Source organism: Labrus bergylta, chromosome 21 (genome assembly GCF_963930695.1).
Source record: "Labrus bergylta chromosome 21, fLabBer1.1, whole genome shotgun sequence".
NCBI lineage: Eukaryota > Metazoa > Chordata > Actinopteri > Labriformes > Labridae > Labrus > Labrus bergylta.
The window spans coordinates 10,078,279-10,105,295 of record NC_089215.1 but is presented as its reverse complement, the minus strand read 5'-3'; the positions used below and the strand labels follow the sequence as shown (position 1 = coordinate 10,105,295).

The 27,017-nt window shown below is 39.9% G+C and overlaps 2 protein-coding genes across 4 annotated transcripts; both read right to left on the bottom strand.

Moving 5' to 3' along the window:
• Positions 1–326: 326 nt before the first annotated feature.
• On the bottom strand, positions 327–5,485 carry LOC109990576 (kelch-like protein 11). Its single transcript, XM_065949627.1, has 2 exons — positions 4,932–5,485; positions 327–3,623 (listed from the first exon to the last, which is right to left on the bottom strand). The coding sequence occupies exons 1-2, from the start codon at positions 5,483–5,485 to the stop codon at positions 2,039–2,041; spliced, it is 2,139 nt and encodes a 712-aa protein (XP_065805699.1). The 3' UTR covers positions 327–2,038.
• A 1,707-nt stretch (positions 5,486–7,192) lies between these two features.
• Positions 7,193–26,559, bottom strand: LOC110002629 (ATP-citrate synthase). 3 transcript variants are annotated; one of them, XM_065949622.1, is made up of 30 exons: positions 26,401–26,559; positions 24,503–24,684; positions 22,934–23,056; positions 21,885–21,947; positions 20,673–20,863; positions 19,834–19,913; positions 19,098–19,228; positions 18,803–18,921; positions 18,507–18,643; positions 18,130–18,191; positions 17,466–17,583; positions 17,062–17,216; positions 16,088–16,181; positions 15,776–15,832; positions 15,116–15,145; positions 13,121–13,262; positions 12,661–12,829; positions 12,442–12,546; positions 12,076–12,272; positions 11,890–11,971; positions 11,598–11,708; positions 11,365–11,492; positions 11,178–11,271; positions 10,393–10,547; positions 10,151–10,301; positions 9,887–10,030; positions 9,596–9,709; positions 9,329–9,411; positions 8,696–8,772; positions 7,193–8,608 (listed from the first exon to the last, which is right to left on the bottom strand). In XM_065949622.1, the coding sequence occupies exons 2-30, from the start codon at positions 24,659–24,661 to the stop codon at positions 8,514–8,516; spliced, it is 3,366 nt and encodes a 1,121-aa protein (XP_065805694.1). In that variant the 5' UTR covers positions 24,662–24,684; positions 26,401–26,559; the 3' UTR covers positions 7,193–8,513. The 3 variants fall into 3 exon arrangements, with proteins under 3 accessions (XP_065805694.1, XP_020513939.1, XP_020513940.1); XM_020658283.3 differs by lacking the exon at positions 15,776–15,832; XM_020658284.3 differs by lacking the exons at positions 15,116–15,145; positions 15,776–15,832.
• Positions 26,560–27,017: the final 458 nt, after the last annotated feature.

Genomic DNA, 27,017 nt, shown 5'->3' with positions numbered 1-27,017 from the left:
TTAACGTTCCGCTGCACTACAGTTCCTACCTTGCCGAAAGCGTTTTGCGCAGACCGGGTTGAGACTGTTCATTCACTGGTCATTATTCAGAGAATACATCTATCTGCTTATACCTGTACTATTAAAATAACATTCAGTATGCTGTTACCTTTTTCCAAATATATATTTTAATTGATAAAACAATTGTGGCATTATGTTAGGCATTAATATTTTAGTATTATACAATGTGTGGGGATTTTCATCCAGTTATACTTATTGAGTTGTATTTGTTCATTCATATAAATGATACAAAATAATTGCAGAATAGAATACAATAGAATCGATGATTCAAGAGAAGACACACTTGTTTTTTAATCATTATTGCATTTGTTTGCACACTTGCAGCCTTTGCATACACAAATGGAATGGTAACATCTGTTAAAGATTGTCAGCATGTTGTCGGAATATTTGACAACATCTGGAAAATTAAACTTCATCCCAATGTAATCCCTTTGATAATCAAATAAGAACAACAATCAGCGCTTGAAACCAAACCTACAAAGTGAAATGGTTCCTGTGGTTTTCACGTGGTACTCATAACCTTTAATTAGTTTAAAATAACCCTTAAGCATTAAACACCTCAACTCAAAAATCATCAAATGACAACATTTTCATTCAGCAACAAAAACCTCTCACATTGTTTTATTTATGTGAGTGGAAAAATGCTTGGAAACTTAAGATTTGATACTTTTAAACAGCTTGGCTGGGAATAATTAAGACTTAAGCAATTTCAACAGCTGCACAGAAAGACACTCAACTCAGCAACTGGTCCACACAACACTTTTGATTTAGATCATTGTACTCAAAAAAAAGCAACATGATACAAGGATTCCAGGTCATTTAGTGCAAGAAATGCATTCATTTAGTTACTGCATCAATAAAGGGGCAGATAGGATTGTATGGCACATTTAAGAGTATTGAGAGAACCATGCAAAAAACACATTAGCTTCCTGGTTGAATATGTTTCACATATGTCCTAGTCTGACATACCAAATCAAGCTAGATACTACAGTTAAACTAGAAACAGGACTTCTCCTTTAAAGATGATCTGGTATTCATTATGTTGGAATTCATAATACAACAGCCTAGGTACTCAATTCCCCCTGTTCACCATCAGACATATCGTTTAAGAAATAACTCTTAACACACACCTTTGGAATGGTAAAAATAGTTTTGTACATTCGGTGACATCCATTTTAGTGCAACATTATATCAAACAATCTTTGCTTTAAACAAGAGGAAACAGGGGGAAAATAATCACTGCACAACCTGTTCCTCAATATGTGCTCTGCTTTATACTTAATTCTTCTACAAACATTCTGCTAAATGATTGCCTTTGTCAGGAGCGACTGCATGCACACCACATACACACATTAAACACATATGTATGTACACATTTCAATCCCTACGGTGCAAAAAAAAAGGCATAATCAGGAAGGAAATAGGAGGTAGAACAGAAGCAGGTAGCAAGAAAAGTAAAAAATTAAAGCAAATATATGTTTCTACATTGAGTTTTTATAACTGCTTTTTTATTTACTACATTAAGTTTTTCACTTTTTCTTACTGACATCATTGTAACATCATATATATATATTTTTTTATATATATAACAAAGAAATGATATTGATAACTTTTACAGTTGTATTACAACTGTATGTTGACATCATTTCCCCATACAAATACAAGCTTAACATAGTTACCTAGCAACAAAAGCAACAATCTCGTCAGAAACGTAACAGCATCACACAAGCATTCTGGAGCAGAATGAAAATAAGGCATCAGCTGATAATGTAAGACCAAAAAAGACAATGAACAGCTTATTATTATGAAGTGTCTCCGTTGTTTTTGCTGATCAATCAAACAAGAATAATATTTGATCTCTTTATCAGGCAAACTCATGCAGACATTTCACCTCAGTAAAAGCAAGAAATCAAGTAAGGTAAAATTGTAACAACTAAAAGGCAATTTGCAGATTAAGTGCGTAAAGACAATGCTGATCTCAGCATTCGATTTGAGACTGCAGCTGTCGGCGCAGAGTGAGGGTGCGGCGGTGGAGCTGCTGCATCTGCTGCATGCGTTCTCTCTGACGTGCCAGGTTCTGCGGCATGGGGTACTGCTGACAACCGTACAGATATCGATATGGGATTCGAATATGGCAAGCTGCTGCCCTACAGCGCGGCTCGGGTAAGGGCGGGAGCAGCATCCAGCGCTTTCTCTTTGCACAGTAACGGTAGGCCTCTTTGCGGTACTGCTTGTCCATGTTGTGACTGTTCCTCCACCCTCCAATGATGAAGATGTCTTCGTCCAGGTAGCAGATCGCTGCACCTTCGATGGTGAGGACCTCTGGAGGGAGGCTGTCGAGGATGTCGTCCGAGATGTTTCTGTCTATTTTCTGCTGAGCGGCCTCTCCTGTTAGCTTGTAGCTCTTAGCGCAGCAGGAAGCTGTGTGGTAGAAGTTGGTGGACGCAACAGCCATTTGAAAAGTACAGTAATTATCAATGAGCGGTAAGGACACCACGTCCTGCCACTTGTGACTCTCTGTGTCATAACAGGCGGTCACTGTGCTCAGTCCATCCTCATTGTCCACATCCACAGGGGTCCTGGCCATCACATAAATGTAGCGATCCTCCACGCTCACTGTTTTTACGTCCCTGAGTATTTTTGGTGCTGGTTCCAGGTTGTGCCACTCATCCTGCTCAGGTGAGTACACAGTTACATCCTTGAAGCCTGGGCTGAAGTTGCCATGACCGCCGATGCTGTAAAGGACATCTTTGACACATGTGAGGCCAAAGGAGTGTTTGCGTGTGGTCAGGCTGCTGAACTGCTCCCAGGTGTTAAGATTGGGGTTGTAGCGCTCCACCGTTTTAGCGAAACCTGGCTCCATGGATCCTGCCACGTAAACATGGCTGTCAGTGACGGTGATAGCATGTCCATCAAGGTGGTTGTGAATGTGCGGCAGGTTCACCCAACGGTCCTCAGCAACGAGGTAGCCCACACACTCGCTCAAATAGTCTCCGCCCTCAGAAACACCACCCACGACCATAATGACATCCATGTTCTGGCCAAAGCGTGGCTGGACATCTGCCATAAAGGAGGAACCCAGCTCGAGACTTGCTGGTTTGTTGCTCATGAAGCGTACTGCGAGAGCCTCAAGAGCATCACACACTAGCTGACAACAAGCGGGATTGTTTGCCACCAACAGTTCCTTCCTCACTTCTCGAGTCAGGTAGGTGGGAGCGATCAGAGACAGCCGTAATAGCCTGAACAGCTCCTCAAAGTGCTTCTCTCGCTCCCCTGTATTGTGGTGCACCCAGTTCACGATGGCCTCAAACAACTCCTCCTCTGAGTCCACAGTAATTTCTGAGTCTGACAGCCAGTCCCGCACCAGGTGAAATGGAAGCATTAAAAATTCCTCGTTGCGGATCACTTTGTGGAAGTTGCGACGGATCGTCTTGGCGGCTCCCTTCGCCAACTGGTCCAGGGTGTACATGTCAGCGAGGCTGTGCACAGCGACACAGTTTGACAAGCTCAACTTCTTCATGAGAAACTCTCCGCAGAAGTTCTTCAGCTGGGCCAACAGGAACCTGTGTGGACATGATGCATTATCAGAACCTGATGTATAACAGTGGGATTAGGCCTAAAGATGCCTATCACACATTGTCGGAAGCAAGAACACTTTTTCTGCTTAAAAAACTTTTATTAAGGCACCAGTTTAGCTCAGCGGTTAGAATATACGCCCCATTGTTGTAGCCGTCATGGGTTTGAATCCAACTTCTGCCTTTTGCTGTACGTCACAGCCCACTCTCCCCTCCCAACATTTCCTGTCTCTCTTCATCTGTCCTATCTCTCATCTGGCAAAAATGGGCCCAAAAAATAGCTTTAAAAAAAACTTTATCTAAGGGGTTTTTGAACTTGCTAAATATATTGGTTGTGCACTTTTTCCAACACCAAATTTCTGGACTGAATGCAGGACTGAAAACACTGAATACAGTTTTGTATACGTTTATCTAAATTGCAAAAAAACCCTTCCACCACAAAGCTAGTTCTATTGTAGCTAACTGTGCCATCAAATTGGGTTTTTCATCCGTTGCTCCAATCGACTATCTATACCGCTAATATTGACCTGTAATTATTGTTAAGAGAATAATTATCCCATTGTTTTGATGATGAGATAAAATTCTGTAATCCATAACACGGACCACAATAAGGTTCAAGAAAAGTAAAGGTTCAACAGGTGTGATCAAAGAGGTGTTAAGTGCGCCGCATGTGAAGTCACTCAACTCCAGTGATAATATGACTAAACAGGCTGTCTGTGCGGGTGTGACATGGGTGTGTAAGGCCTTTAAAAATAAACAAACAACATGCACAGTTTGCAAACGTCAGCCAAGTCTACTTCCAGCAGAACACTTTAGTTATTGAAATCTTTCTTAATATAAATTTAAATGCACAATAAATGATTATTTGCTATTTTTTATGATTAACTAGCATTGCTTTAGTAAAAATGCTTAAAAAATAAAAATAAAAATACAGTTTGAAAGTAAATCATGAAAGTTAATAATCTCATGCCTTTAGCAAATCAACTTCAAGATTGTAACTGGAATTAGGAATAATAAAAATGGTCCTCAGGTAGGGCCTTCGATCATTACCCTTGTTTATAACAACTTGGACCTTCTGTCACAACAATACTAGCAAGCCTTTGGTTAATAACTTGTGCCTGAATAATCTTAGTATACACGGTTTATGACAGGGTTTACCACCAAGTGCCAAGTTCCACCACAAGTTAATTTATTTTGAACAAATCACACCTGTTGATGGGGTGTGGCTCAGTTCACAATAATATTCTCATTCAGATTAAGTGGATGTTTGTTTTTTTTTGTTTTTTTTTAATTTACCTGTCAGCAAGTTCCAACACTTCATCCACATTGGCAGTGGTTACCCTGATTTCTCCTGTGTACATGAACTGTACGACCCTCTCCACTGTATCAGGGTCCGGTCCCGTCGTGGAGCTCCACTCTTTCAGCTCCACGCGCCTGGACACGGACTCTGAGAACTGTCCGCTCAGCAGCAGCGTGAAGTACTGCGACGCCGCCGACAACACGGAGCGGTGGGCAGTGACGATTTGGACCCTCTCCTGGGACACCCCGCCGCAGCTGAAGACCAGCGTCACGTCGCAGAACAGCCCCGCCCTCCTCTGCTCGTTCTGCCGCCGGGAGAGCTCCGAGCAGTAGGCCGAACAGGTAAACTCCTCGGCCTCCTCAGGTTCCCCGTCACCTGTCCACGCTCCCGGTGAGACGCTGCCCCGGCCCCGCTCCTCCGGTCCTTCTGACGCAGCTGCCGCCATACCGCAGCGGGATAGACTCGGAGGCAAATGAACGCTCTTAACTATCTTTGGAAAACACTCATAGGCATATAAAACACACGCAAATAAACATTCAAAAACTGACATGCATGCGCAGCGCTCACAGCCGTGGTCGGTAAACAGGAGGGATCACTTCCGTGTTGAAGAATATTCCGATTGTACTCGGTCATCAAGAGTGTGCCAATGGGAGGCTCTCAGATTTGAAGGTAATATACCAGCGCTCACAGAGGAGCCTTGCATCTCTGACGCAAGTTCAAGTAAACATAGGAGATGTTTTCGAGATGTTCAGTGTTGCAATGACGCATCAACACGACCGTATTTAAGGGAGTTTTAACTTCTTTTTTTTTTTTTTTTAAGGGTTGCACAGTTCCCGCGCATGCGTGTTGTAAATGATTCGACTGCTGGTGATGTACATTTGGACTGCATCTTATTATGATAAAATAATGCCTGATTAATAATGTTTGTTTTTATATGGAATAAAAAAAAATATGCCATAATCTGGTTCAGCTTGAAGCAAAAACATAAAATGTGTGTGGATTTCTGTACAAGTGGACAAACTGACATCACATCAGTCAAAATGAAGGTAAGCCTCAAAATAAGCACCTACTGTAGGCTATGTAGTCTGTAAACCTCTAAAGCAGGACTAGGAAGACAAATATGGACCTATACGCACTCTGATGCAGCACTGTATCAGCAAGAAAGCTTTGGAATAGGACTTCTAAATATTGGCAGTACTATGTATTCTTTATTTAAGTTACAATTACATTGATAACATTTCACTGACTTTACTCAATTATCATATTCTTAGTTCAGTATAACCAATCATTTGGAGTACATCTATGGAGTTGTGCTTATAGCTACATTAAATGGTCACTGATGAAACAGACAGCATTCTGCAAGATTATTATATAATATTATATACTGCTTTCCGCTGGAGACGGCTCTGGATCTAAGATTCTGTTTTAGTTCACTTCTAATAATTACATAACCATAGCTTTTGAGCATTAGCACTATATCAGCATAGATAATGCCTAGTTGAAAGTAAACGCCTATGTGCTGGGAGCAGCAGGGCTGAAATAGATTGCTCAGAAAAGAGGAAAAAGTCATGTGAAAGCGAGGTCCCTCATAAGTATTGCGAGGTAATGCAAAAAGTGTTGCGAGGGGTACAAATATTGTTGTTGTGGTTCATCAAGGGATCCTTAGATTTTGAGGTTTTTACTGCAGCATTTAAGTTATGTAATTTTTAAATAAGGATCAAACACTTCAGTGAACGTGGATACTACATTCAATGACACGTAAAAATAAAATAAAAAATACAATTCACTTAGCAGACGCTTTTATTTGAAGGTCCTGTGCCCAACATTTCTCTAATTGTAGCCTTGAATACACACCCCCCCCCCCCCTTTTCCTTTTCACCTGGGTAATGTCTAAAAGGTTTAAAAGTCTAAATCTTTTACATACTTTAAATCATTTTCCTGCTCAGAATTGAACCTACCTCAAACCATTTCTTTTTTTTTTTTTTTTTTTTTTTAAAGATTTTTGCCTTTTTGTGCCTTTAATTGAGCTATAGGACAGTGGATAGAGTTGGAAATCAGGGAGAGAGAGTGGGGAATGACATGTGAGAAAGGAGCCACAGGCTGGATTCGAACCTGGGCCACCCGCTTGGAAGACTACAGCCTCCATACATTGGGCGCGCGCACTAACCACCAATTAGCTGCAGGAAAAAAAAAAGAATTCACAAGTCACAGTTCTTTCACCTAAAACAGATTTGGACATTATACACTTACGTCACAATGAGAAGTAAACAATAAATTCTTTATTATTATTCTAATTTATGACAGCATATTATAAAAGACAAAAGCATTTTTTCACAGTTAAATAAAAACAGAAAAAAAGATGAGAAAAGCAGGCCATACAGTGAGCAGATAACAAGTGTTTTTGAGATGTGGTGTCAAGTCTTCATATGTCTTACAATCGAAATCTGATTCATGTACCATTATTTCCCTAAGTTAAGCAAACGGCCTTCATGGCCCGTCACCAAAAAGGATGCTTTCAAAAGCTCACTGTGCTCATTCATGAAGCATTTTGTTCCTCCCCTTCTGATGCTTCGACAGTTTCCTGTTGTCTGTGACCGTTTTTTTTAGAAAAGCAATACGTAATTCCATTCTTAATTTGTGTGAAAATACTTAAACACATCCAAACTACAGCTAAAGAAAAGTAGCTGATGACTTTAAACCACTAGTTCTAGGAAAGGCAATTGTGGAAGAACACATGTGTCCAATGAATTCCAATCTTTCCATTTTTAGTTCCCCCTTTTCAAGGTATAAAGAAATAGATAAGCTCTGTAATACAACCACTGGACCCCATATTTTTTCCCGTCAAACAAAAGACATCAAAAACCTAGAAATAACTTTGGTTAATTATATGGTGACAAGGATCTTTCTTAGTGGGAGTATAAACACATAAATTAAAACAAATATCTGATCTAGTGTTTTAACTAAGGTGCAATACGCAGAGAGCCTGTACCTTCTTTGGGATGCTTTCTTGTGGCGTAAAACGGGCAAATGCTGATGAATATAAATCTCCTTTTTCTCCCAATTTTTGTAAATTGTATTAAAAAAAAAAAAAGAGGCTACTGTATTGCTGATCTTAAACACATTCTACTTCAGCAGCTTTGAAACGATTCAAGCTCTAACACAGGAGCTATTAACTCCTGTTCTCGTACCAACCACCTTTGACAGGTTGTTTGTGCAATTTTTGTCTAAGTAGTGATTGACTTCGTGCTTCTGTAGCGGCTGTAGTTTTGAGTTGGTTTGGTTCTTCATTAAAAACTGAATAAGTTACAAATCAGACTTTAAATAATTCGTCAAAGCAATATCTGAATATATTCTTCCCCTTTAATCCGTAAAAACTACATCAAAAACTTCTTTCCCAGATCCCTCAAACAGACAGTACTTCCACTTTCCAGAAACACCTTTCCCAATTCTTCCCAAGACAGCTGTTGTTGTTACCATAGAGTTCATACTGTTTATAAGTTTAGTGAGATGTGTTTATGCTGCCTGACCAATGTGCGCTGTCACACACTTGAAGTCTGGTCCGCTCTGTGATGTGGGGATTACATGGACATGTGTTCGGGCAGCACGTAGGAGATGTCGTCCCATGGATGGCGGTACAAACCCTGTTTCAGCCTCTTCTGATCCAGGTAATGTCCTGATGAAAGACACACACAAATAAGATGTCTAGTTTTAACACTCTACAAAGTAAATATCACGTTTGTGTCATCTGAATGTAGCTCACCAATGAAGCCCATGCTGCGACCGAGGACAAAGATCCCATTTAGCGCTCCGATCTCCACAAACTCGTCCGCCTCATCTCTGGACACAGTTTGACATTCATGTGAGAAACAATGCAAGGCAGTGTACCAACAACACAGAAAACAACAATACAGACAATTCACACATCATGTCATCTTTGAATTATACATTTTTCAACACTTAACTACCACAAAATGTTGCCATAAGCAGATACAGAATGAAAACATAGCTTCATGTAATTATTAAAAGTACTGTAAATTAATTAATACTTTCAAAAACTTCATTTCTGCTACATTATAGTGTGTAATACAAGTATAGTATGTAATGTTCTACACACTGTATATAGTGCGTAGAACATTTTTGCCGTCTACCCGATCAAGAAACTGACTAGTCTACCCTGACAGGCCTCTAACATACCATAACTATTAAACCACATTATGAATAGTTTTGGACCTTACAATTAGACATTTTGTGAGGACAATCCTGGAATAGAAAGTCTGACTACTAGAATTATTTTAAAACAAAAGGTTAAGAAAAGCAAGAGATGTTAAACTATCCATCTGTGTGAATGTAATTGACTTTGCCATTCTTTCACATGGCAGCTTGATATTCTTACCTTGTGAAGCCACCACACGTCCTCAGAAGGTCCACAAAAGCAACACCAATAAAACCGTCTACGTTAAGGATAAGGTTTGGTTTCTAAAAATAAGACAGAAACATCAGTTTATTCATTTTGCACTTCCAGCTTCTGCCTGAAACAACAGAGGATACTGAAATGGTGTGAGATGGTCAGTAAAACAGTAAACTGTTAAGACAACTGACCATTGGATTTTACCTTGGTCTTAGCACGATTTGCTGTCCAGCCTATTTAGCGTAAACATACCTTGGAGGTGGTGATCTTCTCTACATCTAGGGCGTAGTCGAGAAGCTGGGTGGAGGGGAAATGCCGCTTCACAAAGTCCTTCAGAATCTGCACCCTCATGTCTGGATTGTTTATCTGAAAACAGAAGCAAACTGTGTTCTATCTTCCATCTTTGAGAGTTGAAACCACTTACAGCTCTCAATTTGAATACAGGTATTTCATTTAATTCTAGGACAGAAGCATAGCATTTCTTGTATAACACCTCTGAATAAGTAGAGGTATAGATATAGCCAAGTGGGAAAAGTTGCTTACTGATTTGACCCTGTGTCCGATGCCCATTATAAGCTTGCCGTCCTTCTTCATTTTGTTGACAAACTCCATGGGCAGCATGCCGCTGTCAAATGCCTTGCTGAACTGTTTAGCAGCTGCATCCAGAGCACCTCCAAAACGATCCCCCTGGAATTTATAAAAAAGAAAAGTCTCATAAACAAGAGTGGGATTTATCCATGTGTCCCAAGTATATGTTCTCTTTCTAGTTACAGCTCATTGTACGGTTTGTGTGTGAGTATTACTAACGATGGTGAGCAGGCCAGAGGTAAGGCTGGAGATGAGGTCCTTGCCCGCTCGAGCACAGACAATGGTGTTGTGAGCTCCAGAGACAGCAGGCCCGTGATCAGCTGTCACCATCAGACACATCTCAATGAACTGGCAGGCGTAGCGCGGCAACCTGCCAGAAAAACCACACAGCTTATTCCTCTGATAATGTATGTGGAAAAAAAAAAGAAGGAAGGAAATAGTTCTCCAGTTGTCCCACTAACCTGCGTTGGAACCACAGCAAGCCCAGCACTCCCCCTAAACCCATCTCCTCTTTGAACACCTCAGTGATGGGCATGCCTGCATAGATGAGCTCCTGGCCCCGCTCGTCACAGATGCTGGTCATGAAGGAGGCCGGCTTACGGATCAGGCCCAACTCCTGGAAGATTACAGGTAACACACCGGTTACAGACAGTACAGACCAGAGTTTATGTAAGCTGATAGCTAACAAGATATAGGAGTCCAGAGATTCCACTGATATGTTTAAGTAATAGGAGCTGTTTTGTCATTTCAAATGTTGTCCAGCAGAGGGCACTACCCCCTTTTTTGAAACTTGAGTGTTTCTTTTTCAGTGCATACCTGGGTTTTTGAATTAACAATCTGAAGCATATTAATATCAGACTGTTTAATCAGACTCTTTAACAGCATCACCACCTCATGACTCATAAATAATGCTACACACTGTGTGTGTGTTATTTAATAACAATAACTCTTTCAAGTGTAGTTACTGTGTAATTTTCCATTATTGTATTTTTTTTTTATTTAACTGATGTAAATATGTTTGATTTTATATTCCCGTCCCCTGTTTTCTTGAGCTGCTGTAATGCACAAATTTCCCCCACGGGGGGATCAATAAAGTTTATCTTTATCTTTAATACTATGCTTACCGGTACTTCATAAAAACTCTTAATACAAGATCAAACAATATAAACGTTTTCAATGCCTAAGAAACAAAAGTAAGAAATGTGTTTTTTTGTTGACTAAGTAGTAGTGATGTGCAGTGTCTTACCCTGGCCCAAGAGTAGTCCATAGGTACTGTGGGGGGAGGCACCTCCTGGGCTGGGATGATGGTACCATTGGCCACCAGTTCATCATAAACGGTCCTGTTTCATAATAGAAACACAACATCAATTGATAAACAACCCTAAAAACAACCCAAATAAAATTCAGTTAAGTTCTTGTGATAAATGACTTACTTGATGACATCTCCCAGCTCATCAAAGCTCTTTGGTACGTAAGCTCCAGCATCCCTCAGGGCCTGGTTCTTGGCTACTGCTGTTTCTGAAGCCTGGTTGGCACAGGCGCCTGCATGACCAAACTGAACCTGAAGATGGCAGAATTATACAAGTTGGAATTTAAATATGGACTCCCTGAATTATCAGGGTACAATGAGATTCAAAGTTTTGTCTTCTAATAACAGCCAACAAACCTCTGAAGTGAACATAGTGGCGCAGGTTCCAATGCACCAGCATACCACAGGCTTGGTTATCCTGTCCTCCCTGATGCCTTGGCAGATTTTGTACTCCTCTGTGCCTCCAATCTGGGATATCAAGAGTAGAAGAGTTGTAGGGGGGAGATTAATTTAATACCATACATACATAAAATACATGGAACATAGACAAAATGCTCTACATTAGGGTCCATGCAATGTTTTTTCATTCATGTCAATTTGAAAATTTTAAAAAATAAATAAAAAACCATTAAAGGGAAACTACTCTGACCTCTCCCAGCACCACTATCATCTGAATCCCTGGAGTGTCCTGGTAACGCAGGACATGGTCCATGAAGGTAGAGCCTGGATATCTGGACAAAGATGACCAAAACACAAAATTCTATATGCAACATGCTCCAAAAAAAGGATTTCATAATTCAAGTGAAAGACTAACAAAGACAATAAGTTAATGTACCTGTCTCCTCCTATGGCCACCCCTTCATACACACCGTCTGTGGTGCGAGAGATGATGTTATTCAGCTCATTGGACATGCCTCCAGAGCGCGACACATACGCCACGCTGCCAGGACGATACAGTTTGGAAGCCAGGATGTTGTCCAGCATGCCGCCTGTGTTACCAATCTTAAAACAGCCCGGCTTGATGCCACCGACCTGGGAGGTAGAAAATAATGGGTGTCAGATCGGTTCAGTTGAAAAACACAAGTTTATGCTTACATACATCAATAATTTGACACATCTGTTTACACTCAAACTTCATCCACAGTTTACTGCCAAACACAAACACCCTTCTTTTTAAAGTCTATATGACATGGCTGCATACCGTAGCAGGGCCGATGATAGTGACACCTTTCTTGTCAGCCATCTTGATCAGCTTCCTCGTCTGAGCTTCAGGAATGCCCTCTGCTATGATGGCGATAGTGTCGATCTGAAAAGACAATCAAATTGGAAAGCTGAACTCCACGCCTGCCTTTAACTCACATGTTAATGTTGTGATATACAAGCTTATAAGTAAACATTACTTTAAAGTATGTCTCTCTACCTGTGGGTACTGCATGGCCTCCATTGTGCTGTCGAAGGCTGAGCGCAGTGAAGCAAAGCTGATCATGACGTCCACCTCTGGGTGCTTCTTCATGGCGTCGGCCATGTTCTTATAGACAGGCACCAGGATCTCTTTGTGGCCCCAGTAGAACTTCTGCTTATGATCCCCACTGAGTAACACAGAAATGTAGACTAGACGGTAAAGTTAAAATGCTTAATCTTACATATGAGATATTTATTTATCTTAGAGAGCAGTGAGAGTTCACACATGTAGTCTGATTTGAAAATGTAGGGATCCCTCAGCACTGATATGACATTTCTACTGTTAAAAGGTATATGAGCAGGATAACGTAATTATGTCAAATAAAAGTATTTTCCTCATAAGAGTAAGTCAGCTCAACATTTGTTGATGGTAAGATGATATAGTATTAAATGTAAAGACAAATTTGAAATGAACCTACGTGAAGGGGTAGACCATGGCTGCCACAGACGGTTCATCTCGGGAGCAAACGTAGTCAAAGTCCAGCATGCCTTGCACGGCGCGTGTCTGCATGCCCCAAACCATGGCCTTGGTGTGTTTTCTGAAGAGCGTGGTGGCTTTAGCTGGAGGAAGGAGAAGAAACAGAGAGAGAGATTAGTCAGAGCTGGGAGCAGAAATGAAATAAATGACAGGCCAGCGAGTTTGGGATCAGGCTCAGGAAAAGAGCGGGACATTGGGATGGTTACACACAGAGCACATAGAGACCTCACCTCGAGGGCAAAGATAGAAGAGGAAGAGAAAATAACTCCACTTGATCAAAGCAAATCTACAATTTTCAACTCTGAAGAGGAAAGATGGAAACATGACTCCACACTGATTAAGTTTGCTTGCATGGTAGACATTTTAACTCACTGTTTATTGTTTTGTTTTTTCAAAGTCAGGCACTATACATTTCTTTTTCAGCACATTACTGCTGATGTCGCTCAAATGAATTAAAATCACAGAGTCCGTGATTGTGTCCAACTCAGGTCACAATATTAAAAAAGGTTCATCTTTGGTATCCCAAAATGATCCCAAAGGAATCCAAAATATTTCCCTGTTTGATGCATTTAATAAGATGACAATAGTGTTCTTCTTCTTCTTCTTCTCTAAATGAAAATGGTTTTGCAGGAAGCTTTTTTTATGAAGGGTATGAATGTGTATGTGGATATGGGGGAGATGTGCTTGGATTGTGTTGGAGTGCGTGTGCTGGTGTATGTGTAAATATTTTATATTTTACATTGTATATGCTGCAGCTGGATTGCTCCTACAGAGTTTGTATAAATTGCAATGACACTAAAGATCCATCTATCTATCTATTCTACTGTGTTTGTAGAAGTATCTAAACGCCTTTTAAGAAATGTCCTGTTTGTCTATTACCAAATGAATACCTCACAATCTTGACTTCGACACCCTTGAGTGCTGATGACACAGCTGTCTACTAGTAATCTAATTAACAGGCAGCAGCAATAGTGCAAGAAAAAAATAGACGCATACAATCTGTAAAGCTTCTGTTTTAAATAAAGCATGTCACGTTGTCATGAATATTGTGGTTTGAAAAATTTCCAGTTAAGTAAACAACCATCTTGCCACACATTTGTTCCCATCTTTCTGAATCTCTCCTCTCTGTCCAGACTCACTGCCTTCGTTTTTCTCTGATCTGATCCAAAGAAAGCTGTGCACAGAGCATTCAGCTGTCCCGGACTATCAGTGCCTTTTTAACAGAGGACTGCACAATGACAGGTGAGGTTTTAAAGGGTTACTGCAGGATTCACCTTTAAACTTTAAACTTTAAACAGACAGGGAATGCATTTGTATACATGTGTGGAGATCATTCACGCCAAATGATACAAACACAACGGAAAACAAAAAGGAAAGGTAAATCCTACAATATTTCAGAATAAAATAAATATATTCCTTCATTCAAAATTAATTTAAGCGTTGAATGGAGGAAATAAAGTGATAGATTCAATGATAATAGTTATTGCTAGACGTTTGCAGCTGGTTGTTCCAACATTTGCTAGAGGTCGGATAAAGTCGAATAAACATTAACAAAAAAAGATTCACAAATCTCCAGAGTGAACAATTTGCAGCCCCAGTCAGTTAATGGGTATTGAGTTAATGAGTAATGGATAGGGTACAACACCTCAACACAGCCAACAGTGAGAAATATTTTTAAACTTAACTACATTGAAAAGTAGCACAGAGTTTTGAACTAATTTCTATTGCCATTTCTTTGGGCAAAGTTGAATTCATTGCTTCATCACATAAGATCTGCAGATACACTGCTTTTAGGTCGGATTTGGTATTGAAGGCAAAAAGTGGGACACACTTTAGAGAAACACCAGCAGACAGACATGACAGACATGTACAGGCAGGAGGAGGTGGACAGAGGGCAGAGAGGGCAGAAAGACAGGTTTTTCACACCCTTCCGTACCTCCGCTGCAGCCTGAAGAGGCTTGCGCTTCTGTGACCCCCAGGGAACGGGAACACAAAATACGACAAAATAGGAACCAAACAGAAAAGGAGAAAAGAATGAGTGCATCTTTATCTTATTCATGAAACAGACTTCAGTGCATTGATCTCATAAATCACTCCAAAAAAAATCAGAGCAGAGGAAAGCCCATGCAAAGCTCAGCTGCTACAGAGCATGCCTTCACTGTGCTGCTGTGAAAAGCAAGTTTAAGATTACAGCGTACAATGCATTACTGTCATTTAACAAAACCTGTGCTGAACATTTCATTAGAAGCTCTATGATCAAAACTATTCCTATAAAACAACACACAATTCAGTTCAAAGCTTAAAACGTCTCCATTGTGGGATTAAAAAGGTTTATCTTATCTTAACTTTTCTCAGTGTACAGTTTTTAATGCATTGAAGATGTTTCCTATTAAAACAATACAGAAATCCTATTGCTGAAGAAAATATAAAGAATAAAGTGTACCCACTGGATCACCAAGTTGTCAGTTATCAAACATGGTTACACTCCTTTTTACCCGGAGGGTAAGGGTGGTGGGGGGGAGAGAAAAAGAGGCAAAGAGGCATTGAAAGTGTGGGCAGCCGAGCAGAGTGTGTGCATGGCACACCTATAACTTACCTTTCCAATCAGCTGTGACCACATTCTTCAGAGGCCACAGTATAGAATGGAGAGAGTCTTAGAGAAACAAGCGTGAACAAGAAGAGGGTGAGTGGACAGTTTGTGCAGCAAAACAAGAAGAAGTGGGGGAGGAAGAGGAGGTGAAGACATGGAAAGAAAATGAAAATGCAAAACAGCGATTGCATTTGCATGAAGGGAGGGAGAAATAAAGGACGCAGGGTTAAGAAAAATGAAAAAGCAAAGGTGTATGAGCATATATGGAGTCTTGCTGATAAGAACCAGAGAGGAGGCGAGTATGGAAAATTAAGTTACCTGCAGGAAGACCTCCTTTGCACTTCTTGGCTGGAGTCGAATCATTGGACGTCCTAGGTTCAGAGAATGAAGCTGTCCTAGTTGCAGCTGGAGTCTGATGCAGGAAAACAAATATATGCACATAAATCAAAGCCTTAGAGAAGGCTCCAAATAGAGTAGGTAGATAAAGAATAGACTACCAGCTAGAAGCAATATTTCACTCTTGTTTTTTGCTATTTAAAATATATGCATGCCATGAATGAGCTAAAAAAAAACATGTTATGAGATGTATGCATTTATCGATAAAAACAGTATTTCCAAAAGGTATTTTGTCATCTATAAGAACTGCAATGATAACTAACACACCAAGAGAAAGTACAAATCAAATTAGCTGCCTAATGGGGACTGATTTAATATTAAACCTACTTTGTAGGGTTTTTAGCTGGTTATAAAACAGACTGATTTTATTTTCTTATGCCCCTTCATGACCTATAAAAGGCAAACAAGACACTCAGCCACCAAATTTTTTTTTTAAAGCCTGAAACTGTGGTCGCTGGGTATGTGTCAGAAGAAGTGATAAGCTGCACTGCTGCAGAAACAGCCTTTGTTTATATTTTCCTAAGCAAAGATTCTTGACAAGTGATGCATTTGAAAGTTCAAATACTGTCCAGCAGACAATGAGCACACCGACTACAGGAACAGTCAATCTTCCTAATGTAACAACTTCACCTACATGTGAACACAAGCTGCAAATATTTGTTCAAACTCCAATGTTAACCTGTTGGCAAGCTATGTGCCTGTTGCTTAACTCTAACAGACATTAAAATAAGCTTCGAGGGACAGTTCATATTATAAATATAACTCACTGGAAAATTTGCACATGATAATATAGTGCCTGTCTACACCATACTGTATATGTAAAGTGCTTCAAAGAGAGGCAAAAGAACTACAGAGCATCTTTATTTTCACATTGGTGTGTAACTGAGTGTAAGTACCGCTGCACTGTTGCTGGCATTGAGGAGGAAGTTGGCTGTGTGAGCGTCCATTGGGGGCTGGTTAGGGATTGGACGGTGGCCCAGAGCCATTCCAACAATAGCCGTCATATGGGTTTCAGTACCAAACACATGGATAGGGATACCAGTGGTCTTCCCTGCAGAAACAAAGAAAGGATTTAAACCACACAATTTAAAAAAAATCTACAAATTCAACAGACATTCATGTTCTTATAGCACCTCTTATCATATGCACACATTCAACAATATCATCACTGTTTTAAGTTAAGTGTAGTCCAATTAAATAAACAGCTTGGAAACAAGTAAACATTACATACTACAGTCATGATATCATTCCTGTCTTTTCTGACGGGGATCTTCATTCTGAACTTAAAACCTTGACGCACCTACTTCCCCCATGACCCTCAGCCCCTCCTGGTAATTAGGCCCTCCACGGCGAACAAAGATGGTGACCTCATGCTCCTTCAGGGGTCCTTGGTAGTCTTTGATGGCCCTGACGATGCCCTGAAGGGAGACACAAGCCTTTGTCTTATCTTGACAGATATATCAGCTTGTAAGATTTGTTCAGAGACACAGGAAACACCTGTGGTCTTTTCAGTGACACCAATAAACATCTTTTCACAGAAAGATGAAGCCATTATTTCCAACATCCAATGAATGTCTCTGCATGTTGGTAAGTATTTTCTGATACAGAGTGCTTTACCAACAGAGCTCTGTCTGTTGTAATGTTTTACTTTTTAAAAAGTTTGCATATTTTTTCACTTGTTATGGTGCTGGATTAATTACAGGAAGATCTAAATGTACTCTAACAGTTACTGATGTTGTTTGTGTTCTCTTTAAACTGGACTGAAATTTGACACTCAGTCTAACTTCAAATGTAAAAGGTCTCGAATGTTCTCTGGTAAAATGACAAGCTATTAATTATTAATCCAATACATTTCCCTCGTCAGTGTTAAGGTGTTGAATACACTATGAAGGCCTGTGCTAACATGTGGAGTGGATGTATTGAGCTTTTCATAGTAACTAGAGTGAATAAATAAATGTGTTTACCTTGAATGTTGCTGCTACATTAGTGAAGTTGGCAATACTTCCTCCAATGATCAGCACTTTCCCTTTAGGAGACAGAGGAGGTGATTTAAGAAGAGTGAAACTCGACACCCCCAGTAACACAATCTGGTGACCGCACAGCGTCTATTGCTGTCAACATTCAAGCAGTTAAAGGTTGCATTGTGACAAACTAAATGGCAAAAGAAAGATACAACCAGGAGTTCAATGCTTTAAGCAGACTTGGCAATGAAGACATGTTGAATTAATATAAAACAAAGAAATGTTTTTCACGAACCCTCCTCTCTTTTACCTTTGGCCTACTTTTTTGACCCAGTTACTGAGAGGAATTGATTTACAAATGAGGTGCTGGCTCTACGCACCTTGAGAATGTTTCTCCCGTGTCATGAGAGAGAGGATGGTTTTAGCGTAGTCGTAGGTCTGCTGTTCACTGGGTGCACCAGAGTACTCGCCATAGTTAGCCAGCTCATCCACGCCGCCAAGGTCACAGATGGTGTCACTAAGGAAAAGAGAAGAAGCTGGCCAGTCAAGTACTGCGTCTTGATTCTAGTTACTAAACACGTTAAATCATAGTGTAATGTTTCCCAGCATGAACACTTTGAAAACATTCTGGTGCTATAAAAGCTGGTTAAAAACAGACATAAATAAATAAAACTACCTGTAGACCACTGAAGCCCCTCCTCCAGCCACCATGGTCCAGATCCTTCCACGAGGGTTCAGCAGAGTCAGCTTCAGACTGGCACCACTCTTTGCATCCAGGTCAGCTATGTATGCCTCCTACAAAGGAACAAGTATTACATCTTGGTCAATCGAGGCATAAACTTGGCTAAAGGTGTAAATGATTATTAAAGTTAAAAGACACATTCACTTAAACAGCCTGCAACTTGACATAGATCTGAATAAACAAAAACAAAAACAAAAATAAGACTATTTCATTGTCTTTCAGGCCTCACCTCTGGATATGCTTCTCTGCCAAAGGGTGGTGGAAATGTCACTTCTCCCCATTTAGCCTTGCAGATGTAATCTGCCGTAGCATCAATTTTTGCTGCCATATCAAGGACGTACACTCCATCCTTGGTTACAACTGGTTTAGAGAGAAAACACTAGCGTCAGCAATTCATTTGTTTATTAATCTCTTAGATGGTACCTCAGAGTATGTATCTGTGTTTAATTTGACTGATAATGTCCAAACCTTGATCCTATAAATGAATACTCTACCCCTCTTCAAAATGATTTACCTTCTTGAATCAGTAATGAGCATATCAAGCTGTTCAGAGAAAAAAGAACCCTTTTATTTTCCCAAACTGAGAAATAACACAGGATCTTTCTTCTGATCTTCCCCTTTTATTGTAAATCTTTATATTTTTACTTTTTTTTTTTGTATTTTAAATGTCTAATGTTTAATGTGTATATCTCTCGGCTGGACAGGTACAAAAAATATTGAATGACATTGTACTACTATACATAATTTTGTATGTGACCAATAAACAGTTTGTACAGAGTCGTTGGGATTGGCTAACTATGTTCAAGCCAACCCCGATTGGTTGTTTGATTCAGACTGGACAATTTTTTTTGTTTTAACTTAAATACAAAGGGACTGGGTGCTCACACACACGGTACATACACACATTTGTTTAAAGGAACATTTCAATTTAATATTGAGACATTTCATAATCAAAAATAACATACCTAGAGGGTTGATCTCAAGATAGGTGAAGTAAAGGTCCTCATATAAGTTGAAGAGCCCCACTATAAAATTTGCCAGGACTCTACAAGAACAAACAAACAAACAAACAAACAAATTATTAAAATGAACAAACAGGAGATCACAAAAACAAGTCATATAAGAATATAACATACAATTTAACAAAGGTATACCAAGGTAATTATAATGCAACCTAACACTTCTAATGTGTATCTACTGTAAATGAGTGTTTTGTATTTTGTTTTTATCCTTTATTGTTGCACTGCTGTGGGTTGGGGGGAACCAAATGTATAAATACAAGTAAACCAAAAAATATCTTTAAAAGTTTTGTTGCCAAAAGATGATGCAAAGTTCTGCCTTTTTGCAACAAACAAGACAGCAATGATATGTATTACAGTGGATTGCATTGTGATTCCAGGGGCGGAGTTTGTGGGAAACTAGTCTCAAAAGGCTAAATGATATTGTACAAATGAGATCAGCATGTTCTCTCCACAGTGGGAGTGGTATTTGGATAATTGGGAGCAGACTAAAACACACTGCTGAAGGTTGAACAAACTAAACTGAAGACAGAAAGCCTCACTGATTCACCACATTATCAACTGAAAATCATGTCAGCCCGGTGTCTGCTGTCAGTAACAGGCATGACAACTATGTGTGACCATGTGGTTACTTTTCTGGTTAGACTTGCAGAAGTGTCAGTCTATCATCAACACTTCTGATTATTCGTTTTGAACTGTATTGTAACTCTCATCTAACTTTGTGTCCTTGTTCTAGATGTTTCCGTGTGGATACAACATAAATAGAAAACAGAGTGTGTTCATACTCTTTCTTCTCATCAGGAACCTGTGTGAGGAGCTGCTCTTTGACTTGGTCCTCGCTCAGCTTCTCATCCACTGCCACCAAAAGCCTCTGGGCTTTGGCGTCCACGTCACCCACATCCACGCCTCCCTCATGGTGGAAGAGCACATGGTCGCCCTCACGGGTGGCATAAATGCACACATAAAACTCCTCCTCCTGGGTGAAGCAGAAGTGAGTTAGAGACAAGACATGATTCACATACACTTATTCAGATACTGAGTTTGCAAACAGCATATTGTGCAAACTCACTTCTTTATAAAAGGCCAAGATGCAGTTTTGGAAGCAGTCGAAAGAACCCTAGTTCCCTATTTTAAGTAAACCGATCTTCATACACTCATGTTTTCTCAACCACTGCAACACTTAAGATGCCTAGTTTACTGAAGCATTCAACCAAGTAATCACATCCTCACTGAGTTAAACACAAACCATATATGCTCCTCACAGCGGGGGACTTTCCCTGTCAGAGGGGAGGGGGATCGGAGGATTTCCTGAGGCAAAACGTGATGGAAATAAACAATGCGGAAGTAGTGGCCGAAGCAACAGAGTCCGCTACACGACGTTATAATGAGAATATTTCCCTTTATATCAATGCTATGTGTAATCCAATGGAATGACAACATCCACAAAAGAGTGGAAAACAACATACTGACGAACAGAAAACTTAATGAAGCCGTTTAATTACGTGCACAAGATCGTAGTGGTCGCGGGCAGACACTTCATGCAGTCGCAAATATAAACTTCATTCTCTTTCTATTGGCTCGAGTTGAAATCTCCGGAGTATATGCTGCTGCGTTCAGACATCAGCTCACTCGGATTTTCTGCGGAAAAAAAATACTAGGGGCCTGGCCGGAGAAACTCTGGGTAAAGACTGCGTGAAAAATCCGGCTGTTTGCATTCACATGTAGCCTAAAGCACCTCCGGGTAGCCTAATCTCCAGAGTTTTTCCAGGAGATTTCTGTATGTGTGAAAAGGGTTATATCAACTTCTGTATGCCTCCCCTGGATGTTTTATTCCATGCCGAGTAGGCTTATAGTCTTCTGTCTCTGCAAAGGGTTCTGACACTTTTTTTTTAGGTCTGCATCTATAGTTAAATACTAAACCATTAAACATAACCTGGCTCTCAAACAAGTCAAACAGCTCGTGGAATGATAATTCAGAAGAAAATTACATATGTCACCTGGGTATGAGGAACAAAAGGCTCAATGAGAAAGTTCTTCAGCACACCCTTTGCCTTCCCCACCTGTTAAGAACAAACAATGCATGACATAACACATGTTAGTCTACCGTCTTACAAATTCAGAAGTCAATGGAACTTTGAGAAACAATTAATACAGTTGGCCAACAACTTTGAAAGGGCGTTGGTGTAAAGCACAGAGCAGTAGAGGAGTCCCTGGTGTAATTTATTATGTCTTGATTTTCTTCGATTTTTAGTCAGTGAATATTCTATTTTTGTAAATGTTGTTTTAGAAGCGTAAAGCACTTCATAAACTATCAAAAAAAAAAAAAAAAAAACACCAACTCATTGCACGGCTAGAAGTATGGTGACTGCCTGTTGGAAGTGCAGCATGTTGAATAGTGCACCAGAATAGACCAACGTGCATTACATAACTTCTGACCTGGCTGGTCTAAACATATGCCCATGGCCTCGGGGAATGGACACAACAACCTTCTACAGAAACAGAGTACATTTGCTGGGACTAATGACCAAGAAAGTGCAGTTTATTCTCTCTTCAGATGCCTCAACAACACAATGTGGTGGCCATGTGAGTTACTATCTGGGCCAGACTGTTGTGCTGATTTGTTATCTTAATTGTGGCAAAATTGGTCCCATAAATCCATGTCTGGATTTAAAAAAAAACGTGTTTCTGTTATGCTATCATTTTAAATAAATAAGATATCTTTAATAGATTATAAAGAATTGTTTTAAAAGCCCAGAGACAATATTTCATATGATCTGAAGCTGATTTAAAGCAAATTAAATTATTCTCTGTCAAATTAATATACACAAATAAAACTAAAAAAAAAAAACACTGGCTTTACTTTGTCTCAATTACAAGAAAGCAAAGTAATCAGTAATGACTGTATCAATACAGAGGTTTGACCAGAGAGAGAAAGTTGAGCACATTTCTTTCATAGTTGGATCACTCCATTCACACAGCTGGGGACAAAGACAAAACAGTTTTTGGTCTTCTTTTTCAGTAGACAGAAGGATTACATTCAACTCACAGTGGTCTCCTTCATGAGGCGGGCTTTGAGCCACTCTTTGACACCCTGTAGATGCAGGTTGATGCCAACCAGCCCGAGCTTCCCGCGCCTCTTTATAAGCTGATCTGGCTTTACCACCAGAGGCTGCAGGGGTAAAAGGAAAAAGACAGATCAGCGACATACTAAACACATTTTTTTTTTCCACCAAACCTGGTAGACACATAAAATTGGGCATGTTTCAGAAAGGAGGTTCAACAACCTCTCAGTCTAACCCTGAACTCTACTGTAAGTTGATTTACCCTCAGATTGGTAAATCTGGGTTTCCGGTTCCAGAACAGCTGATTTGAGTTTGTTCAATAACGTCTGAGTGGGTTCACTCGGGGTTCGGTGCTTGCACCATGACTATTACGAGCCAACAACATTGAAGCACTGACATGTTGATTCACCATGGCAACAGGTTATAAAAAGAGGTACTCGTACTCTACCCCTCTTGGAACTAGAAACCCTCATACAACCAGTTTGAATATGTTTATAGAAGAAGAAAAAAGGAACACACAGCTGTAGATATATACCGTTGTAAAGTGTGAAAAAAGATGGAAACGCTTCAATAGGTAGAGATCTGGAAATGATAACACATACAGTGTTTCAAAATCCTCTCCTGACATAAATGTACAAAAAATAGTATATTTTATAGAGTCGCTATGCCACGTGTTAGTGGAGATTGCTAACTGAATGAATGGATTAGGAAATGAAACAACCCTTCTGGCTCTGTAAGAGGGAGGGGACGGAGAGAAACTCTGGATTTATCAAAAAATAACTGCTCCAGACAATGTAAGGTTCAAAGATTGAGTCACCATTGTGACTGACTCAGGGCTAAAGTTACCTCTCTTTCTGGAACGGGCTTGTGTTACCCCTCTTACTCGGGTCTAAAGTTTCCTCCCTTTCTAAAACAGAAAACCCAGATTTTCCCTCATTTCAGGGTTCACAGACTCAGAGTCTGCACTAAACTGGCTTTGAGAAATCTAAAATTTGAAACAACGTAGGATTCATCATTTTAAAACATTTTGAAATTTGCACTTATCCTTATCTAGTCAAAGCACATAAGTACACACACCACAATTGTTCAAACAAGGAAGAGTGAATCATGGTTTTAGCTGCATTGTAAACACTAGAGCACTCCACTCCTTAACCATCTCTTCACCATATTCAAGTTTAGAATATCTAACTGTCTCAGATATGTGCGTTGTATCTACTTCTGCAACTAAACTAACTCTGGTGTAAATTTGATGTACAGCTGTCCAAATATCATTCTATCAACATCTTGTAACATTTCTGAGATCACTCGTGCCTACTTTCAGTTGTTTTCCAACATTAAAAAAGTCTAAATAAATTGCATCTTAATAAATGGGCACGTGCCTGAAACAGATTAATGTCCTGCAAATTGCGCACTCGCAGTTTCATTGACATGCAGTTTGTAATCAGCCTCATGATTTCAATCATCCACTGCCAGCTGAGGACACAACCTAAACCCCACAGACACTGGTAGAAATCTCTTGAGTTGTTGCATCAAGTCTTGAGCAATTTATTTACCTCTGTTAGCAGCCACGGATGCTCCTGTGTGAGGCAGTCCCAGTCGGTCTCAGCTGAGACACTGGCATAGCGGAAGCGATTCTGAACGGCCGCTGAGGTGCAGATGTACTTATACAAGAACTCTTTTCCTGTCTGCTCGGAGATGGCTTTTGCCGACATGGCAGCACTGAGACGAACAGGACCTGCAGGGGAGGGAGACAAGCCGTATATAATGATGAATGAAACAGACAAAAACGGAGTATATATGCATTTTAAGCAAATTAAACTGCAGACCAGGTGAATTCTGCTTTCAACCAAAATGGGCAACTATACAGTTCTGGCAGAAGTGGAGACGTACAGTTTTACGAAATGTAATGATTAAACGTATTTGTGGATATGTGATGTGAATATTATTCAATCTGTAAGAGCAATTAATTACATGGTCACAAAGTAATGATTTACAAAGTCAGATTGACAACAATTGATCAACTATACTGATGTGTTGTTACACCCGTACCTGTTAGTATTTTTTTAGCTAAATTTCAGCCTGAGCTTACATGATGAGATGATGAATGGATAACTTATCAGTAAGTACTAGTTCATTTCAGCCTCTATATTGTACAAATTTGTGTTTTAAACCACGGTAAATAGATTATATTCAGGTCTATAAAATGTTATACTAGTTTTGCTACTTTACCATCAAACATCAATGTTTCAGACAAGTTTTATCAGTTACAAATACAAGATATTATCTCCAAAAGATAAACACGAGTCTTCTTAAAATGTTAATCTCCAAATACTTACTTGTTACTGATATGAAGCCTTGCCACCTTACACAACAATGAGGGTGTCCAAGTGACACAAGATTGCACGGATGGTGTTGACATTCCTGTTTAGAGCATCAGCCCATGTTGTCAGACCTGTTCTAGCCAACCCATAAATGCAAAAGTTGCTCAACCTAAGCTAACATACACCCATATTGCAATTATAGGTCATGTTTTCTTTAACCCGTGTGCAAAGTTTAATACTCTAATTTATAAGACCCAGTGGGTTGAGCAGACAGAAGTTCCTTTATCTAAATGATAAGCAATGAACCTGATATAACACATCATATTTATTATGACTCCTTGCAAGTGATAACATTTTATGGTGGCTTTTATTCAGCAATCGGCCTGCAAGATGTCTCAAGTCTAACCTGGGGGAGTTTGCTCGGGTTTAGTTTAGCAGGCTATCCTGTCATGCTTTCAGAAGCAGATGTCCCATGTGTTTAGCTTGTTGTTATAATCCACGCGTACAATCTATTGTTTGAAGCCAAAAAGCCGTGAAACAGGCCTCAGGAGTCAAAGGAGGCTGGATTTGGAAGCATCACCAGCTTCACAAGGGGCCAGCAATAGGGAGGGAGGGGGGGGGGGCTGCTTCTGACCCCGCTGTAGCATCACTTTACCCAGTTGCTTCATCATGAATGAACCCCCTGTACCAGCTGCCACACCTACTCAACCATGCAGTTCACCAACTTGACTTGAGTACGGCTCTTTGTGGGTCAATAAAAAGCAACTTCCTTGTAAAGTGATGGCAGGGAGGCTGTGTTTAATGATGATGATGATGTAAGGTTAAGTTAGCCTGTGTCGTGTGATTCATAGAAAGTCTGTTTTTCTTTACAGTAAGCGATAAGTCTGCAAAATAACTTCAGTTGGGGGCTCTTTATCAAAACCAAATACCGAAGGAAACAGTGTAGGAAGTAGTTGTTTGTATTTTATTCTGCCAGGATGACAGAGGCTGCAGTATTTTATGCAGACAACCTCACAGCATCCGCAAAGTCCTGCCAGGGCTAACTGCTGTAGCCTCACACTGACAGCCGATAGCTAACTAATGCTAGCTAACGTTGATATCTGAACAAAGAATTAAGCAGAACTTGTTACCTTGTCAATTGAAGGAGCACTTCTTCGGAGTACAGGACCTGTTGTTAAACAAACTGTGACACAGCTAAAGAGAGTCACCTCTTTTTGTACCAGGGTCTGCTTCTTGCCAGTTGCCACCTCACTCCAGTCCCGTCGCACCATAATCTGCCGACCGATTACACGTCAGTGCAGGCGCCTGATTGGTTGGACCGTCGTCATGTGGTGATAAAATTACGCCCACAGTTTTATTACAAGCCACCTACAATAAATCAGGATTTTATTAATCTTCCATTTACTTCCTTGTACAAGTTACTTTCATTTTATTTATTTTTTTAAGGAACACTTTTCAACGGATTAAATGCACTTTATTATTTATTTATGTAGTTAAAGTCCCTGTAAACCAAAAAAAATAAATACAATGTTTTTTAGTTTTTTATACAAAAGAATGTATTATTAACCACCAGGCCAAATTTCAGCAATGAACAAAACTTAGAAGTTTATAAAATTTGTAAAACCTGCAATATTTCACAGAAAACTAAAACTAAAAAAAAAAAAAAAAGAAAAGGTCAAATCCATGGGTCAAAAATGACTTGAATAAGGCATATTCTTAAATGTTTTGAATCTTCACTAAGAAAAGC

What these genes read in the sequence shown, in the direction of transcription:
- LOC109990576 (XM_065949627.1), bottom strand. Translation starts at nt 5,485, where the DNA reads ATGTCAGTTTTTGAATGTTTATTTGCGTGTGTTTTATATGCCTATGAG. An exon ending in GTGTTGGAACTTGCTGACAG is followed by an intron (nt 3,624 to 4,931) that starts GTAAATTAAAAA and finishes ATGTCCACACAG; the next exon opens with GTTCCTGTTGGCCCAGCTGA.
- LOC110002629 (XM_065949622.1), bottom strand. Translation starts at nt 24,661, where the DNA reads ATGTCGGCAAAAGCCATCTCCGAGCAGACAGGAAAAGAGTTCTTGTAT. An exon ending in GGGGCTTCAGTGGTCTACAG is followed by an intron (nt 18,644 to 18,802) that starts GTAGTTTTATTT and finishes TCTTTTCCTTAG; the next exon opens with TGACACCATCTGTGACCTTG. An exon ending in CCTCTGGCCTGCTCACCATC is followed by an intron (nt 10,031 to 10,150) that starts GTTAGTAATACT and finishes TATAAATTCCAG; the next exon opens with GGGGATCGTTTTGGAGGTGC.